The sequence below is a fragment of the Trematosphaeria pertusa genome (genome assembly GCF_010094035.1).
Source record: "Trematosphaeria pertusa strain CBS 122368 unplaced genomic scaffold BU26scaffold_2, whole genome shotgun sequence".
Taxonomy (NCBI): domain Eukaryota; kingdom Fungi; phylum Ascomycota; class Dothideomycetes; order Pleosporales; family Trematosphaeriaceae; genus Trematosphaeria; species Trematosphaeria pertusa.
Window position 1 is genome coordinate 1,274,458 of NW_022987213.1, and position 15,045 is coordinate 1,289,502.

Consider the following 15,045-nt stretch of genomic DNA (forward strand, 5'->3'; position numbering starts at 1 on the left):
CCAATGACTTGGGGGTCGCGCAATAAGAGAACGTAAGCTTCCCCGCGCTGACCTTGACAGAGCTTTGCGATAGGGAGACTCGGCAGTGCTGCGTTGAGTGCCTACAGGTACCGACATATCTTGAGAATGGTGCGGCATGTTGAGAAAGCTGCCGGGCGAAATGGGCTTCCTGACAGACACGCCCTGCCAAAGAGGTGGACAGAACCATGATGATCAGGCTAGAGAAGACGTAGCCTGATAAATGAGTAGTGGATTTGCAGTGTATTTTTGAAGGAGCTTGTCACAGTAGACGGATCGGCCGGGAAGGCGTCAGCAGGTGCTGTACATTCACTAGTGTCACATTGGTGTCCCGAGAGGTGATAGAACCGCGTTGAAGGCGAATAGACTAGACTTTCTTCTTCGGTGACTTTATCTCGCCCGTAGACGGAGCTTTCTCTCTCACATCTCGGATGATGATCCCTAGAATGCCGACGTTGACGAGGAAAAACAAGATGCTGGAAGCCCATAGTCCAGGGACAAATGTGGACCGACCATTGAACTCCAGCTGGAATCCTTGCTGAAGCCAGAAGACCTGCATACAATTAGCTTGAAACAGGACTGAGAACCGCTTGCGACGTACTTGACCAAGAACCCATAATGCAAGCGCTGTGATTCCAGTTGATCGAGAAGCCAGGAGTGTAGACTCAGGGAGATAGTAGGGAAGAAACATCATGTACCAGAGGAAGTACTGAGACAGGATAGTCAGCGACTCGTTCCCACACTGTTCGATGAAGGGGCTTACCTGGCTTGTGCAGACCTTGTTGAATGTTACGAACGCAAAAGTCTGCGCCAGCATGGTGGACGACAAATCCTTCTTAGCAATAGCCAAGGGTATCATGACAGCGCTGAGCAGCAGTTGCGGGAGGAAAGCTAGGCGCTCAAGTTCGATGGAAGACGGTGCGGTAAAGCCGGTGCCTTCCTTTGGAGACGAATTGAGGTAGAGCAGGGTGTTGTAGGGGGAGAAGTTGTGTCGGTGATCGATCCGGATGAGGTGGTAGAAGTAGCTGTGCTCAAGGAAAGGCCATCCATACCTGTCTGTCGTCAGAGAACTCAGTGTCTTCTGTGCACTTCAAACTTACACAAGATACATCACTGCGTTCAGGCCGAGGAACGTGATTAAGCTGTAAACAGCCAGGGCAATGCGTTGCGGGGTTGCGAATTTGAATAATAGAGAAAGCGGTGAGGGAGGCGCCGCAGCTTTGTTGGTTCTACTTGGGGCAGTTCGATCCGTATCAAGCCACCAGATAATTGACGTCGCGTATACGAATGGATAAATCTTGAAATGGACTGCGAAGCCGAGAAGGAATCCGGCAAGAGGAACGCGCTTCGCTAGGACCGCCCAAAGCAGCGCAGTAACAAACACACCCAGCAGGCCTTCCGAGCTACCCCGTGTGCTAATAGTCGCAACCATGGGGTTCAGAAGCCATATGCTCGCGTACTTCAATGCTCTTTCTTGAGACATGTTTTGGTAGGTTCGAAGAATGCGGAACATCATCCAGCCGGTGATGATATCTCCAGCCGCGAAAAGAACCTTTCCAAATGAGAACCAGAAGCCGGGCCATGTCGTAGGGTAGATAAGCCATGCGAGAAGCGGCGTGTACCTGTACGTATCGCGGGAGTATGGTGACTGTGCCCGGGAAAGGAATCGTGCAGCGTCCGTGAAAACGAAATAGTCAATGTCTGTATATTTCATGGGAGAATATGCGTCTTGAAGGACCCCATAAGCCAGAAAAATGGCCCTCAGGAGGATGGCCGCGAAGAACACGGCACGAGAGCTGCCGAAGAAAGAGGAAATTGCCATGAGGGAGTGTGGTCGAAAGGTGGAGGTACAGGGAGAATTGGCGAAGGAATGGGCAACGCAACAGTCATAAAGGTGGGAAAAGGACGGACTGCAGGGTGATCGCCTCCGGCAAGGGAAGACGTGCTGTATGGAAAGGGATGAAGAGGTGCAACACCAGGATGAAATGTAGCCGAGCTGCGCTAAGCTGAAACAGGTCAAGTGCCGCCCACTAGTCGATCTCGTCCGTTTGCTGCTTGGCGTCGACATAAAATACTTGTGTTGCGCGGCATTGATGGGACTCAAACGCTCACGAGACGGAGCTAACATGGGGACAGGAAAGCAGGAGCAGCAGGCGGCGACGCCTTACATGTCCATGTTCGAGGGTTTTCGGAACGAGCTGGATGAACACCATGACCGGCGCGAGAGGATCATCAAGGCATCTCGAGACATCACCGCAGCAAGCAAGAAGATGTGAGCAATGAATTCCAGTCCCTCAGACTTTACATTTCTTAACGGATTTTCCAGAATCTTCACCCTCCAGAGGTTAGCTTTATAAACAGACCCCGGTTGAGCAGCCTGCTGAACGTACTAGGGTCCGCAAGCTTGGGCAGCCCGTGCCGCAATTTGTCGTGAAGGGCAATGCACAGTATTGGGAGATCATTGAGAATCGATACCAGTCCATCTCTCCGGAGGTTCAAGGATTGGGCGCGTATCGATATGAGCGCAATGTAACTGGTGGGAACCAGGAGTTCATGGAAGCATTGAGTTTTCAACATTATCTGGAGACGCAAACGCTCATACCCTACAACGACGCCGCATCCCGCATAGCATCCATGAGCGGCGAAGGCGGAGCGGTGAATCTTACACCGGAGGACTATATCCTAGGTGTCTTCGACATGGTTGGCGAATTGATGAGATTCTCAATCACGGCCATGGCTACCAGCGGCGAACTCCCGGCAGGCAAGGCGAAGAAGGCGGAGAGCACGAAGCAAGAGGCGGTTGAGGATCAAGCAGACGACAAGATGGATGTCGATGAGCAAGCGACGTCGTCGAGCCACGCAGAGAAACCGCGCAATGTCCTGGACGACCTCCGAGAGCTTCGCCTCCAACTCGAGATTTTCGAAACACCCCCAGGAACCAAGTTCGAGTCGGACGTAAAGAAGAAGATGGACGTCATGCGGGAGTGTGTAGACAAGGTCGAGAAGGCTCTGTACGGTCTTACTGTGCGAGGGTCTGAGCGGCCGAAGGGCTGGGTGCCGGACTTGAGGGATGAGAGGCCGGCGGAGGTTGAAAGCTACTGAGACGGCGGTCTGGGACTGAGGCGGTGGCTGGCGTCGGAATGAGCGACGAAAGCCCGCAGCTTGACTGTGGCATGTACTACAACGAACAATCAATGATTGACTACTTGACTGTGGCATGTACTACAGCGAACAATCAATGATTGACTATTGCCTGTGAAAAATGTGCACCGCCACATGTGGCGCAGTGGCTCGGCTGCTCTGACAGCCTCCCACCAGTTGAGCTGGCGACGGCCACCCGTGGACTTCACGGCCACGCTTTCACTCCCCGAGCGGAACTCGTGCCTCGCCCGCGCCATGCCCCAGGAAAACTCACTCGCTCACCCGCTGCGACAGACTCGCGCCGACACAATGCCCGCGCCTTGAAACCTGGGCCCGCTCCCGCAGATGGAACCTTGGAATGCTCTGTCGCCCAACAAACTCGCAACCCGTAGCTGAGCTCGCCACCGTCTAACCATCGCTACAGACTTACTGCACAACCATCCACAGTCTCAAATAGCTCCCGAGAGGGGCCACCACCACTCCCGCGCCGCACGATGCGCCGCAATACCTTCCCGCTGCGGCCCAAAGCCGACGATGTCCGCGTGCGAGCGCCGGAGCAGCCAAAGCGCAAGATCTTCAACTGCATCGTCGATGACACCGCTTTGATAGCTGGAGTCAAGAAGAGCACCCGCGACGGCATCCGCAAGTGGATTGCCCAAGACGCCATCCGCCTCTTCGTCCCGCTTCACAGTACGTATCTGCCATCTCGCAGCTACGGCCCATGCTCACCCATCTGCAGCTCTCGCCCAGATTAACCGCCTGAAGATTGGCAATGACCGCACCAGCGCCGATGCCCGCGAGGCCGTCAAATGGCTCGACGACATCACCTCCATGCCCGCCGTCGAAACATCCGGCCGCGTCCAGCTCGAAGGCGTTGACGAAGCATATGATACCTGGGAGGAGGTGGAGAAATTCATGCTGCCCGAGACGCTGCTCTCCATGGAGGAGAGCGAATCAGACGAGGATGAATACCACGAAGACCTGGAGAGTTCCTTCAACGCCCTCGACCTCTCCGACGAGACCTCGATGAGCTCTACCCACAGCGTCCCAAACTCGCCAAAGTCGCCACAGTCGGCAGTATTCTCTGAGAGATCCAACAAGCCGGCCGATGGTAGCCCGCGCAAGCAAATGCCGGCTGCCCTCGCTTTGGAGTCTCCCAACCGCACCGCTCGCAACAGCGCAGAGCTTCCCCGGACTGAAAAGCCTCCCAAGGGCAGTGTTCCCGCCTACCTTCGGCCACTGTTCAATCATATCCTCTGGAGGATCCACAAGGAGAGCAACCCCGACGCCGCCCTTGAGAACTTTATCCTCCTCACAAACGATCCCGCCAAGCAGATGATCGCTCAGAAGTTCGGCATCCGGGCTAAGCGCCTGGAGCAGCTTCGGGATGCCGTCGCGCGCGAGGATCGAGAATACAAGAACCATCTAACGATGTTCAAGATGGAGTTCGAAGCGCACAAGGCGAAGGAGAACACTTCGGCTGAGCCCAAGGCTGCGGATCGACCCAAATCCAGCTACACGCCAGCTAGTAAGCCTACGACGGACTCAGATGACGAGGACGAGGTGCTCTTGAAGCGTGCCCCACGTGGACCGTCTCATCCTACCAGCAACCAGCGGGTCATGGATCCGAATGACTTTGGACGCGCAAATCAGCATCACTCCGCACGCGGCGGCCGAGGTGGCTTCGGGCCCGTTCGTGGGCGTGGTGGACCGCCCCGTGGAGGACCGCGAGGAGGCTTTGCGCCTCGCGGAGCTTACGTGCCTTCAGGACCGACTTTCCGCTCTCCACCTGCCCCTCGTCACGATCCGAACCAACCTATCGATCCGGATTCGTTTGCTCGTCCCGCAGTTCGAGGGGGTCCTGTTCGCGGAGCTAGGAAGCTATGGGAGCCAAATTGAGCAAGTTGCAAGGCATCAATTATGATACGCTTTGATTCGTTTCGACTCTCGTATCCAAGCTCGTCGGTCACGGAGAGCTAAACTACGACATCATAGCTATGGGGTCCCAGCGCGAAGCCCTTTCCTGCAACAGCAGGGGCAGATGGGATCTTGAATGATGTCACTGGAACATCCACCTCGACATCTCTCGACCCAGGCGTTTGAGAATATTTTCTCGTTCAACTTCGAGGATAGTGCACGACGTTGTACCCTCCACTCCCTTGTCGACACTACACATGTCGCCACATCCCAAACAACCACACCTAAAATGGTTGTCTGGTAAGCGAAATTTAGTCATCTAGGCACGAGCCTCAAGATGCAGGACTTTCGCGCTCTGTCGTTTTTGCAAGTTTACCTCTAAATTGAACGGGCCCTTTCCCACTTCCTCATCTAGGAAGTTGGGATTTGCGGATGTTACGGCAACTTTTCTTTCAATGTATTCTCAAATGCTTTGGAGCAGTTTCCACCGGGAGGGGTAGCACACAGGCTCATGGAATGTATTAGTTTTAATGCATCTGTTCTTCGAAACGCTCTGTCCCTAAGCACTGATACGTATCGAGGTGCATGTGGGGTCGTACCAACTTGCCGCGCGGGCGAAGCTCTCCGACTATGGGGGGAGCGAGTCACCCTCCACCCGAGCAATTCTAGTGACAGTGCCTGCGGATCACGCCAGCGCTACCTCTCCACGCCATTAACTATACCATTATGCTAACTGCCTTCAGCACTAATTGCCTTCGGCGGGGTTGAGTCGGTAGCGAGTTCCCCAGATGCGATATGCTGCTGCCTCTCACATATACCGGCTCTACGCGACTGGGCAAAAGCAAGCAATTATCGGGGAAGGCGAGGCACTATCCGACGTAGACTCGAGACAATACTACAGGAATGCGTCTTGGTATCGATTGGAGGCAAACAAGCCTCGGTTACCGTGTCTAAAGCCTTCCTCGTCATGGGGCGGAGTACTGCAATGCACGCTTCACTAAATACGAGCAGGTGTGGTCCACCGGGAGAAGCTGCCGCGGGAGGAAGGACACTGCGAGGAAGCTTTGGCGCACTGGCCGCAAGATTTTTGGACTTTTTGCAGACGAGACTTCTTGCAGATGAGTATCTATCTATAAAGGAGACACCGACGGAAGGCGTGAGGCGATCTTTGAGGGTGAGCCGAAGGCATGGGTTATAGGTAGTTGATGCTACCAAAACGACGTCGAAGAGGCGTCTGTATGGCGGAATCTAGATCGTGAGCGAATAGATTCTCTTAGAAATCTACTGCTTCCCGTCGAATCCCTCCCACGGATACGAAGAAGACACCAACTGCACCCGCCCATCCTCCCATCCCCCTCCCCGTCCAACCAAGCTTCCCCACCACCGCGGTAACTTTCGTACTTGCCCCCATGCCACGCAATTGCAGCGGGAAAGGCGCTGGAATGGACCTGGATACTGGAAACACAGCAGCATTGCAATGCAAAGCATGCGTGTCGCCATGCGTGCCTGGCTGCAAGAAAGCTGGCAGAGCCACCATCTAGATCAAGGAAATATTGGCTTGGCGCCTATATTGAGTATCTGGAGTGGTATCCTGAACCAGGGTCTACATGATAGATGCAAGGTACCCCGCGGGAGGGCATCCTTGATAGGAAGAATCGCCCGGGTAGGTACGACCGGGCGGGTTCACAGGGCGTGCCCCGTGCATGGATTACTTATTGGGGGATGGAGTGCCCTGGTACTGCGGACGGGATAGCTACGCTCGCTCACGAGTGGTCCGATGGATCTTGTTGTGTCACATTCAACTCTATAGATATTGTGTTGCGCGAAGGCAGCAACTTAATCAATTTTTATTCATTTTATCTAGCTAGGTTGAGATAGTAGGCTAGTGCTATACTAGTATTATCCCGAGCAACTTCGCCATGTTCCTCCACAGCGGAAATAGAATTTCAAGAATCGTGAATCGTAAAGGGCCTCCCTCCCATCATATTACTTTAGGGGATTCCCAGAATCTACAATGCCCATGCAAGATTACAGTGCAGCCGAAAATTAAACTCCAACATTGAATGTTCCCAAGAGGCCCACTAGTAATACCGGTAAAATTTCCCAAACCGAGTCGCTGTTCTAATGCATGCCAAAGGAGTGGTAGGAATACAAGATGAAGAGGTAAAGTGTATGGAGAGTGACGGATGATGGGATCAGAAGAGACCCAAGGCGAACTGTTTTCAAGTCAGCTAACCTGTTTGATGAAAGGGAGAGTAGAATGGTACTTACCGGCAGCAAAGCGTGGCAGCCGACTTGGTTGGCCAAAGGAACGATAGCCGCGAAGTCGCTGATCAACCAGCCTCGAGGCGCAAAAAGGGCCAGATATATCATGCCAGCCATCACCGGCAGCAGGAACAAGTACATCCACTTGAAGTCGCGGACGATCCTGTCGAGACCGACGCGGAACCCGGACTCTGTGAGCTCCTTCGCTGTAGTTGTCCACTCGATGCGCACGCTGAAGAAGTGGCAGAAGATGGCCTTGAGGAGATGGAAGGAGATACCACCGAAGAAGAGAAGAAAGAACCTGCGACAGAAAGCATTAGCCGGTGTAGTAGGGGATAGTCGGGATCGAGACTTACGGCATCCACTTGATGGTCTCCATGAGCGACCAGAAGAATGTCTTTTCGCCCAATCGATGGCGTAACATGGCGTAGGCCAGAGGCGAAAGGACGTTGAAGACGACAGCCATGCCGACGAAGATCTTCCAGCTAGTGATATAGAACTGATCAACGTCATCGGTGAACCAGCCGACAATTAGATAGTTAGCGAGCGTGAGCGGAATGGCGGAAGCGATGGCGTAGTAAGTGCCGATGTAGGCAAGGATAGTGACCTTGGACGTGACCTTGATCGGGCTCCAGAGGAATTTCCAGAACAGCGGCGTGATAGGCCCCTTCATCGGCCACTTGATCAATGGATTGAAGACAAGCTCGTTACAGCCGTACGCATACTTCTCCCATCGAGCAAGTTCGTCGTAAACAGTAAGTGACACGCCCTCCTTGAAGCCGCCGTTGTGGTACGTGGCGAGGCGGACGACGAACTTGTTGATTTGGAGCCGAAGACTGACATCAAAGTCTTCGGAGACATGGTGCTCGGACCAGAACTTCGTCATGCCATCTTCCTGGAATGCGATGCTTTGGATGGCTTTCCACCGAATAAAGGTGTTGTGGCCGACGAAAGGAGCGCAGTCACCGTTGCCCACGGCGTATTGGATCGAGGTGTAAACGAGGTCGGTAAAGTAGGTGATGCCGTTTTCGAAGACGTTGTTAACGACCTTCATGATTCCGGAAGCGTGTTGAATGAGAGCGACTTCTGGGCTTTCGTGCATCTCCAGCGCGCCGTATAGGAGGCAGTCTTCCGGGACACGAGTATCGGAATCAACGATGAGGATGATCTCGCCAACACGGACGCTTCCAGCTGCCCAGGTCCGGCCCTCATCCTTCTCCAGCATCGTGCTCATGGCTTGTTCGTAGAGCTCATCTTCCTCTTCAACAGTCAGGTCTTCGAGGCTGCGTTCACGCTCTTGGCATCGTTCGTTCATGAGGCGCAAGAGCTCATCTTCCACGCGCAGAGAGAAGTCGAGGCAGTAGTTCATGTTTGAGGCTTTCTTGAAGTGGCCAGCGCGGATGAAGTAGTTGGTGTCTTCCTCGCCCTTCTCAGCATCCTCCTCCTTCTTCTTCGAGAAGAGACCTCCTTTGTGCTTCTTAGGCTCATTGTGCTTAGGTCGGGCTACCCATCCGATGTTGTTGAGCTCATAGAAAGCCTTCCGAGCCTCTTGTAGTTCGGGCGAAACGCATTGCATGCCTAGGAGTGGTTAGCCTTCCGGTCATGTCGATAGAGTCAGAACACGTACCATCGTCGTTGACGAAGATTGATGCCGTACCACCTTGTTCCTCATAGTGCCTGACAGCCGCCAAGAGTGACGTCACGGTGGGAATAATGACACCCTTAAGACCTTCTTTGTACACGGGCATCTGGATTGTGACATGGGGGAGCTCATAATCGGGATGGCGGCCGCGCTTTGGTGCCTTCCCTGTTGGTAGGTTAGTCCAACCGCAAATATCGTGGATTGTTCATCAGAGGCAGCCAAAAGTGTGCGCATAACTCAGAAGAGCTCAGAAATATAAGTAGAGAAAATCTCAATAAAGCGAGAGAAACGTACCTGAGTAGTAAAGACTATTTCCCTGAAGCGCAGAGAGGGGACCGAAAAGCTGACCGAGAGATCCGCCTATAACAATGAAAAAGAACTATCTATACTTCAGCAATGTCCATGACGGGTTGGATGAGGAGGAATGCCAAGTAGTGAATGTAAAGGGCCGAGATTGAGCCGGCTTCAGCCAGCCACGAAAATTCTTGCGATGCACCAGCGATAGATGTAGAAAAGATCGGCAACATACCAGCGAAAACGCTGCGAACAGTGGAATCGTCGCAACCTTGATCCAACGTCAGCCAAGCATTCGGTCTACGTCGCGCCTATGATGGGGAATCAACATACCAAGGCAAACCGTATCATTGTTCCGTCAAGACGATATTCAGTAATCAACTACCCCAGTGTCAGTTCACAAGACGCTACAACGCGCGATTTGAAGCTACGAACCTTCGCGAGACATGCCATCTCAACCACAATCACCAAGATCTTTGGGAAAATCAGCCGTGTTAGAGCGCGAAATGCCAAGCGCGCAACTCACCATTGCGATGCCTATGGTGACTGCGTGCACGAGGAGGAACCTCCTTTCCGGTATCTCGCCCTCCTTCTCCGGATCATACGCTTTGTCGCCCATCTCTTCCACCTCGATGGCGCGGTCGATAGCGCCAATCTTTTCGGTCATCTCGGAAGGCAGAGGTCCAATCATGGGAGCCGAGATAGGGAACATCGAGGACCTTGTCCGGCCGTATGTGCTCGCCTGCTGAGACTGCACCGGCTGCGGTTGTTGTTGCACCGAGATCGAGTTATGGGATGGGATATGGGATCCCCAAACTAGTCCAAGGAGCCGCGTCTCAATGTCTGTTCCATGAGCCAGTATTCCCGGCACGGTATCTCCCCAGACCAACACCATGCGTTCCTGTCTGCAAAGGCAAACGTATGCGTCGCGTGTGACTGAGGCCTTCCCGGTCGCAATATCCCTCACCGAGTTGGCGATTGGGAGCGCGAAACCCCGAGGATCGAGCGACAATTCCGTTTGTAGCGGAGTAACCTGCTGGAGCAGCGCGTATGTTATCTCAGACGACATCGTGAAAGCAACTGTAACGTTAAGCTTTTCGACGGCGGCTACTAGATCCTGGTTCAAGAAGAGAGGTTCCGCCGTGTAGATGCCATCTGGTCGCCGCAGGAGAACGCCCAGGTTTGCTGCACCGCCGTCCACGACTCCGTACTCGTCTTCTGGAGGCTCTAGCCATTTCGCTTGCGAACACCTTCTATAGAGAAATTTGACCATCTACGAAAGTTAGTCGAACTCGAATTGGAGAGCATAGCCAGCCAAATCATATGTTCGGGATACTCACAACATCGTGGCGATCACTGCCATTGCTCCCTCTTGAACCAATGCTCGAACCTGTGCTATCTCGGAATGCAAGGCCTGGGCGGAAGGGTTTGGGACCCAACCCAAACGCATCCGTAGAAGAGCCTTGGGAATCGCGGTCACCACTTTTGGAGACCATTATTTGGCGGTGGTTCGACGAGAGAAAGGGAGACTGTCTCTACGCAAACAAAAAAGTTGGCCTGTATACGAAGAAGAACGGCCTTCTCGTGTTGCTGATCAGAGATTCGCGGACATTTGGTACCCCGATTTACGACCTAGAGCTCTGCATATAGGCAGGTCGTTTAATCTCTCTATCGGCTCCTGTGACTGGGGTAGCTTCAGCCCGCACTGACTGGACAGGGGACAGGGCAGGGAGACAGCACATGGAATAGGCAGCCCAGGACGAGCGGCACCATTGTCCTGGAAACCTCCAAGACCGCCTGATATTGCTGGCTGATGGACCTCGAACTCTCCACCGGCATACAACCCTCTAAGCCCTATCAATTGGCCACGCTGCCAGCTGGCTAGCTCGAGCTCCTACCGATTGAAGGATGTGCATCTGTGGCGGCACCGATAGCTCAGAGGCTGCACAAGACGGCGCTGAAAATATGCGAGAGGACCCAAACGATTACCTATCCTGGTCCCAACAGCTTTCGAAACGATCTGGAGCTTGGTTGGGCTGAATCCGACCGAGTCGAGTCCCAGAAGCGCCGTCGACGTGCAGATGTGAGAGGCTGGACATTAGTGTGACCCCCACTCCGCATGGCTGTCAAGGAAGTCAATTGACAATTTTAGCAGCCAGGCATCGTCCAGCGCAGAAGCCCGTCTCGTGTCGAAACGACCATACTGCAGTCTGCCTGGCGAGGTGTGTGGGGCTACACCCAGGGAGCTCGCGCTTACGAGAAGCCTCAATTAGCATGATGAACACCAGGATGGAATCCTGGGATCCAACATCAACCATCTCCAACGAGGCACGATCGACATGGCAAAATCGATCCAGAACCATTATCTACCACGCGAGGTATGATTGCTATCGCAGAGGACCGACTGCTGGCAGCGGCTCATCTGTAGGTCTCAGGGAACTCGGTCCGCGCCAGTGCAACGAGGGGCAGCTCGGAGGATACGCCATTAGGCTGCCACCGTACTCCAGGCGCGCCCTTTTGCTCAACTGAAGCAGAGTGGCGGGCGAGAGCGCGAAACACCCTACCGGTAGACCGCCCTCAATGGGTGCCAAGGAGGAGCGGAGTGTCCAGCGTCAAAAGAAACGAGGTTTCATCTGGTGCAGGCGTAGCACAGCGACACTGTACAGCTCAGTGTCGCACTGACCGAAGCGGGATATGGTGGCATGGTGCAATCAATATTGGTGGCTGCAGGATGAAGGAGAAGGGTTCCAAGGAGCTGGTGATAAGGACAGCCTTTCGATAATCCTCTGCATGTGCGACATTTAGCAGGAACGAGGTCAATCTAATCCCCTGTTAACACCAGGGTGCGAAACGAAGTGGGTGAACGTCGACGTGGCTGTGGTGTGGCGTCGGAGCGTTTTCTAGCGGCCGGCTTGGGACTCGAGTTCGCTTTCTCTTGCCCTCTGACCTTATCCGCGTTCGAATGACTCGTCGATGTCTAGCTGAGGGCACGCCTACTCCGTACAGTAGGTCCTCCGCCGATAAGAAAGCTCTGGGAGGAGCGGGAGGATGCAGCCAAGGTCGCACACGGGGGCCGCACTCTAGAAGCGGCTGGTGAGAGGCGGAGAAGGCGCTGAAGAGGGACAAGGCGGCCATTGACGACGGAGGAGTTGATTGCATGTCATTGGGGAGGTGCAGCTGTGTACACCGGCGCGAGAGGGCTGGGACGTCCACGAGGGGGCGGTGGCATCTCCGAAGCGTTGGACGGGATGACGGAGTGTGGCCCGTGCGCACGCTACCCGGACATGGCGTTCGAAGCGAGCCGCTGGCGTTGGCCTCTTCGAGATCCCGTTGTCGATATCTTCAGGCACCGGGATGACTTCCACGATCCCTGCTCCGCCTGCATTGTTGACTTCCGGTTGTGTGCCAGGCGCTAGCCCGGCGGATGCAGTCGAGATGCATACCCTTGATCTCAATACTTCCCTCTCGGTGGGACACCCCTGATCGCCTGCTGACGTTCACTGCGAGAGCGTCTAGGCGCTGAAGCCTCGAACGTCCATCTCTGGCGGAATCAGACTCATGCAGCCCGTGGGCCCCGTTGTGCTCATCGCCGCCAGGATGCTCCGTATCGACTCTGTCGTCACCAGCAACCTGGGCCAGCTCCTTGTCTCTCAGCAGCCAGCCACTGGGTCCATCACTGCCCACGCTTTCCAAATCAATCGTGGACGTTCTGCCTCTGTGTCTTTGCCGCAATATACCTCGCATTGCACATCCGGGGTTGCGGATAGGCGAAGACCCAATTCGTAGCTGCGATTGCCGATCCCTTGAGCTGCAGCGAGGAAGTATAGTACCTCGATCAATTCCTCTTGTCCGCCGGACGGTATCGTGGAAAGACTTTGTTTCGTCAGAGTCAGTCGGCGGAGCCTTACTCGGCTATGTCGAGCAGAAACTCGATCCATACTGGCACCCCGCCAGCGGTCCCCTCAGTCCATGGGACCAATCCCTTTACTACACCATTGCGACAAAGTCGAGCTCCATCGATAGATGAACGGAGTGGGAGTGGAAGGCCGTGCTCATACTTTCCCACTGCAGCCGTGAATGGTAACGCAACCGCCCACTTCCCTAGACCTCTCTCACACCGAATAGGCTCACATCAACCACGGAGGAGAAAGTTCAAGAGCTCTCGGCTCGTCCCCGGAGAATACGATGAGAAGCCTTGGGCATTGGTAAAACACCCGAAGCTGAAATGGGAGAGGGCCATCTTCTACGGAAGCATTGGGATCGGATTTGCGATCGGAGCGCTTCTTTGTTATCGGGCGTACGCAGGTGTCACGAATCATGAGGTGCTCTTTTATATGTCCCGAGCAAAGGTTGCGGCTAACATATTCCCAGTATTGCTTGATCCTCGAAGACGAGTTCCAGTCAATCAACAAGGATATCTGGAGCTACGAGATTCAACGGGGCGGGTTCGGTAGCGGTACTTTCGAGTGGACGACAGACGACCCAAAGAACTCCTATACGGATGCCGAAGGCCTTCATATTGTGCCCACGTTAACAACAGAGACCACTGACATCACCAAGGAGCAGCTCATTGACAACTACATCCTCAACCTCACCACCGATGGAACGTGCACAACGAAGGGTATTGACAATTGCTCGATCCGCTCCAATAAGACTGCAGGGACCATCGTCAACCCTGTGCGCAGTGCTCGCCTTACTACGAAAGGGAAGAAGACCATTACATATGGCAAAGTCGAAGTGATTGCAAAAATGCCACAAGGAGACTGGTTATGGCCGGCTATATGGATGATGGTATGACATCCTCCCGATCCGCTAAGAAGCCGACTGACAATGCCCACCTGCACAGCCCGAGAATGATGCCTACGGCGAATGGCCGCGATCAGGCGAGCTTGACATCGCAGAGTCTCGAGGCAACCATGGTGATAACTATACGAGCGGAGGAAGAGACTCCATTATCAGCGCCCTTCACTGGGGACCGTTGCCTGAAGCGGATGCATTCTACAAGACGAGTGGTCAGCACCAGATCCGACGCACCGACTATTCCGCCAAGTTCCACACCTTTGGAGTAGAGGTACATACCGTGTTCGCATGTTCTCCTTGGTCCTAAGCTGACGTGCATTAGTGGAGCGAGGACTATCTGTTCACTTATATCGACTCCAGGCTGTTGGTATGTTCGGTCCATCTTATCTTCCCTGAGTGCACAGGCTGACACCCTTATAGCAAGTCTTCTTCATCAAGTTCAGCAAGTACGGCAGCATGTGGGACCGTGGCGGCTTCGGCAAGGCGCTCGTGAATAACTCCGCCCTCTACAATCCATGGGCTCAGACGAACCGCGCCAACACGCCCTTCGACCAACCGTTCTACCTGATCCTCAACGTGGCTGTCGGTGGTACAAACGGGTTCTTTCAGGATGGTGTCGGCAACAAGCCCTGGGGAAACCAAAGTCCAACGGCTCCTAAGGAGTTCTGGGACAGTGCAGATAGGTGGTTGTCCACATGGGGCGAGGGAGACAAACGTGGACTCACAGTCAAGAGCGTGAAGATGTGGAAGCAGGGTGCCTGCTAGAGGAGGCAACAGACGTCACTACCCGTGGTTGTAATACGACTGAATATTGGACTACCCGTGACACGGCGCGGGGCTTCAGAAATGGCGCGAGCATTCGGGAATCCTACGGCCTCACTGTTTGTATTATTCTTCGAGGGACGGAAACACGCAGGATACCAGCGGCGTAAATGGCGTTGTGCATATTGAAGAAAAATTGAATCCTG

At 54.2% G+C, this 15,045-nt stretch overlaps 5 protein-coding genes across 5 annotated transcripts; 3 read left to right on the forward strand and 2 right to left on the reverse strand.

Moving 5' to 3' along the window:
- Positions 1-350: 350 nt before the first annotated feature.
- BU26DRAFT_600150 (glycosyltransferase family 50 protein) lies at positions 351-1,945 on the reverse strand. The gene is made up of 4 exons (XM_033835153.1): positions 1,119-1,945; positions 782-1,070; positions 620-727; positions 351-571 (listed from the first exon to the last, which is right to left on the reverse strand). The coding sequence occupies exons 1-4, from the start codon at positions 1,838-1,840 to the stop codon at positions 386-388; spliced, it is 1,305 nt and encodes a 434-aa protein (XP_033689449.1). The 5' UTR covers positions 1,841-1,945; the 3' UTR covers positions 351-385.
- A 156-nt stretch (positions 1,946-2,101) lies between these two features.
- BU26DRAFT_514352 (Translin) lies at positions 2,102-3,247 on the forward strand. Its single transcript, XM_033827817.1, has 3 exons — positions 2,102-2,290; positions 2,345-2,362; positions 2,412-3,247. The coding sequence occupies exons 1-3, from the start codon at positions 2,145-2,147 to the stop codon at positions 3,118-3,120; spliced, it is 873 nt and encodes a 290-aa protein (XP_033689450.1). The 5' UTR covers positions 2,102-2,144; the 3' UTR covers positions 3,121-3,247.
- Positions 3,248-3,568: 321 nt separating this feature from the next.
- On the forward strand, positions 3,569-5,138 carry BU26DRAFT_138105 (uncharacterized protein). Its single transcript, XM_033819787.1, has 2 exons — positions 3,569-3,849; positions 3,899-5,138. The coding sequence occupies exons 1-2, from the start codon at positions 3,654-3,656 to the stop codon at positions 5,056-5,058; spliced, it is 1,356 nt and encodes a 451-aa protein (XP_033689451.1). The 5' UTR covers positions 3,569-3,653; the 3' UTR covers positions 5,059-5,138.
- A 1,749-nt stretch (positions 5,139-6,887) lies between these two features.
- BU26DRAFT_138142 (uncharacterized protein) lies at positions 6,888-11,162 on the reverse strand. The gene is made up of 10 exons (XM_033819788.1): positions 10,618-11,162; positions 9,804-10,550; positions 9,713-9,751; positions 9,611-9,658; positions 9,513-9,548; positions 9,278-9,362; positions 8,969-9,148; positions 7,698-8,919; positions 7,348-7,642; positions 6,888-7,292 (listed from the first exon to the last, which is right to left on the reverse strand). Exons 1-10 carry the CDS (start codon positions 10,771-10,773, stop codon positions 7,272-7,274), a joined length of 2,829 nt encoding a protein of 942 aa, XP_033689452.1. The 5' UTR covers positions 10,774-11,162; the 3' UTR covers positions 6,888-7,271.
- A 2,029-nt stretch (positions 11,163-13,191) lies between these two features.
- On the forward strand, positions 13,192-14,842 carry BU26DRAFT_527562 (glycoside hydrolase family 16 protein; the record flags this gene model as incomplete). Its single annotated transcript, XM_033830788.1, has 6 exons — positions 13,192-13,357; positions 13,403-13,599; positions 13,649-14,068; positions 14,124-14,348; positions 14,400-14,444; positions 14,498-14,842. The coding sequence occupies 6 exons, from the start codon at positions 13,192-13,194 to the stop codon at positions 14,840-14,842; spliced, it is 1,398 nt and encodes a 465-aa protein (XP_033689453.1).
- Positions 14,843-15,045: the final 203 nt, after the last annotated feature.

Coding starts and splice junctions, on each gene's coding strand:
- BU26DRAFT_600150 (XM_033835153.1), bottom strand. CDS start 1,840: ATGGCAATTTCCTCTTTCTTCGGCAGCTCTCGTGCCGTGTTCTTCGCG. Junction 1,071..1,118: donor AACGCAGTGATGTATCTTGT/GTAAGTTTGAAG, acceptor GACGACAGACAG/GTATGGATGGCCTTTCCTTG. Junction 728..781: donor ACAAGGTCTGCACAAGCCAG/GTAAGCCCCTTC, acceptor ATCCTGTCTCAG/TACTTCCTCTGGTACATGAT.
- BU26DRAFT_514352 (XM_033827817.1), top strand. CDS start 2,145: ATGGGGACAGGAAAGCAGGAGCAGCAGGCGGCGACGCCTTACATGTCC.
- BU26DRAFT_138105 (XM_033819787.1), top strand. CDS start 3,654: ATGCGCCGCAATACCTTCCCGCTGCGGCCCAAAGCCGACGATGTCCGC. Junction 3,850..3,898: donor CCTCTTCGTCCCGCTTCACA/GTACGTATCTGC, acceptor ACCCATCTGCAG/CTCTCGCCCAGATTAACCGC.
- BU26DRAFT_138142 (XM_033819788.1), bottom strand. CDS start 10,773: ATGGTCTCCAAAAGTGGTGACCGCGATTCCCAAGGCTCTTCTACGGAT. Junction 8,920..8,968: donor AATCTTCGTCAACGACGATG/GTACGTGTTCTG, acceptor AACCACTCCTAG/GCATGCAATGCGTTTCGCCC. Junction 7,293..7,347: donor GCTGCCACGCTTTGCTGCCG/GTAAGTACCATT, acceptor ACTTGAAAACAG/TTCGCCTTGGGTCTCTTCTG.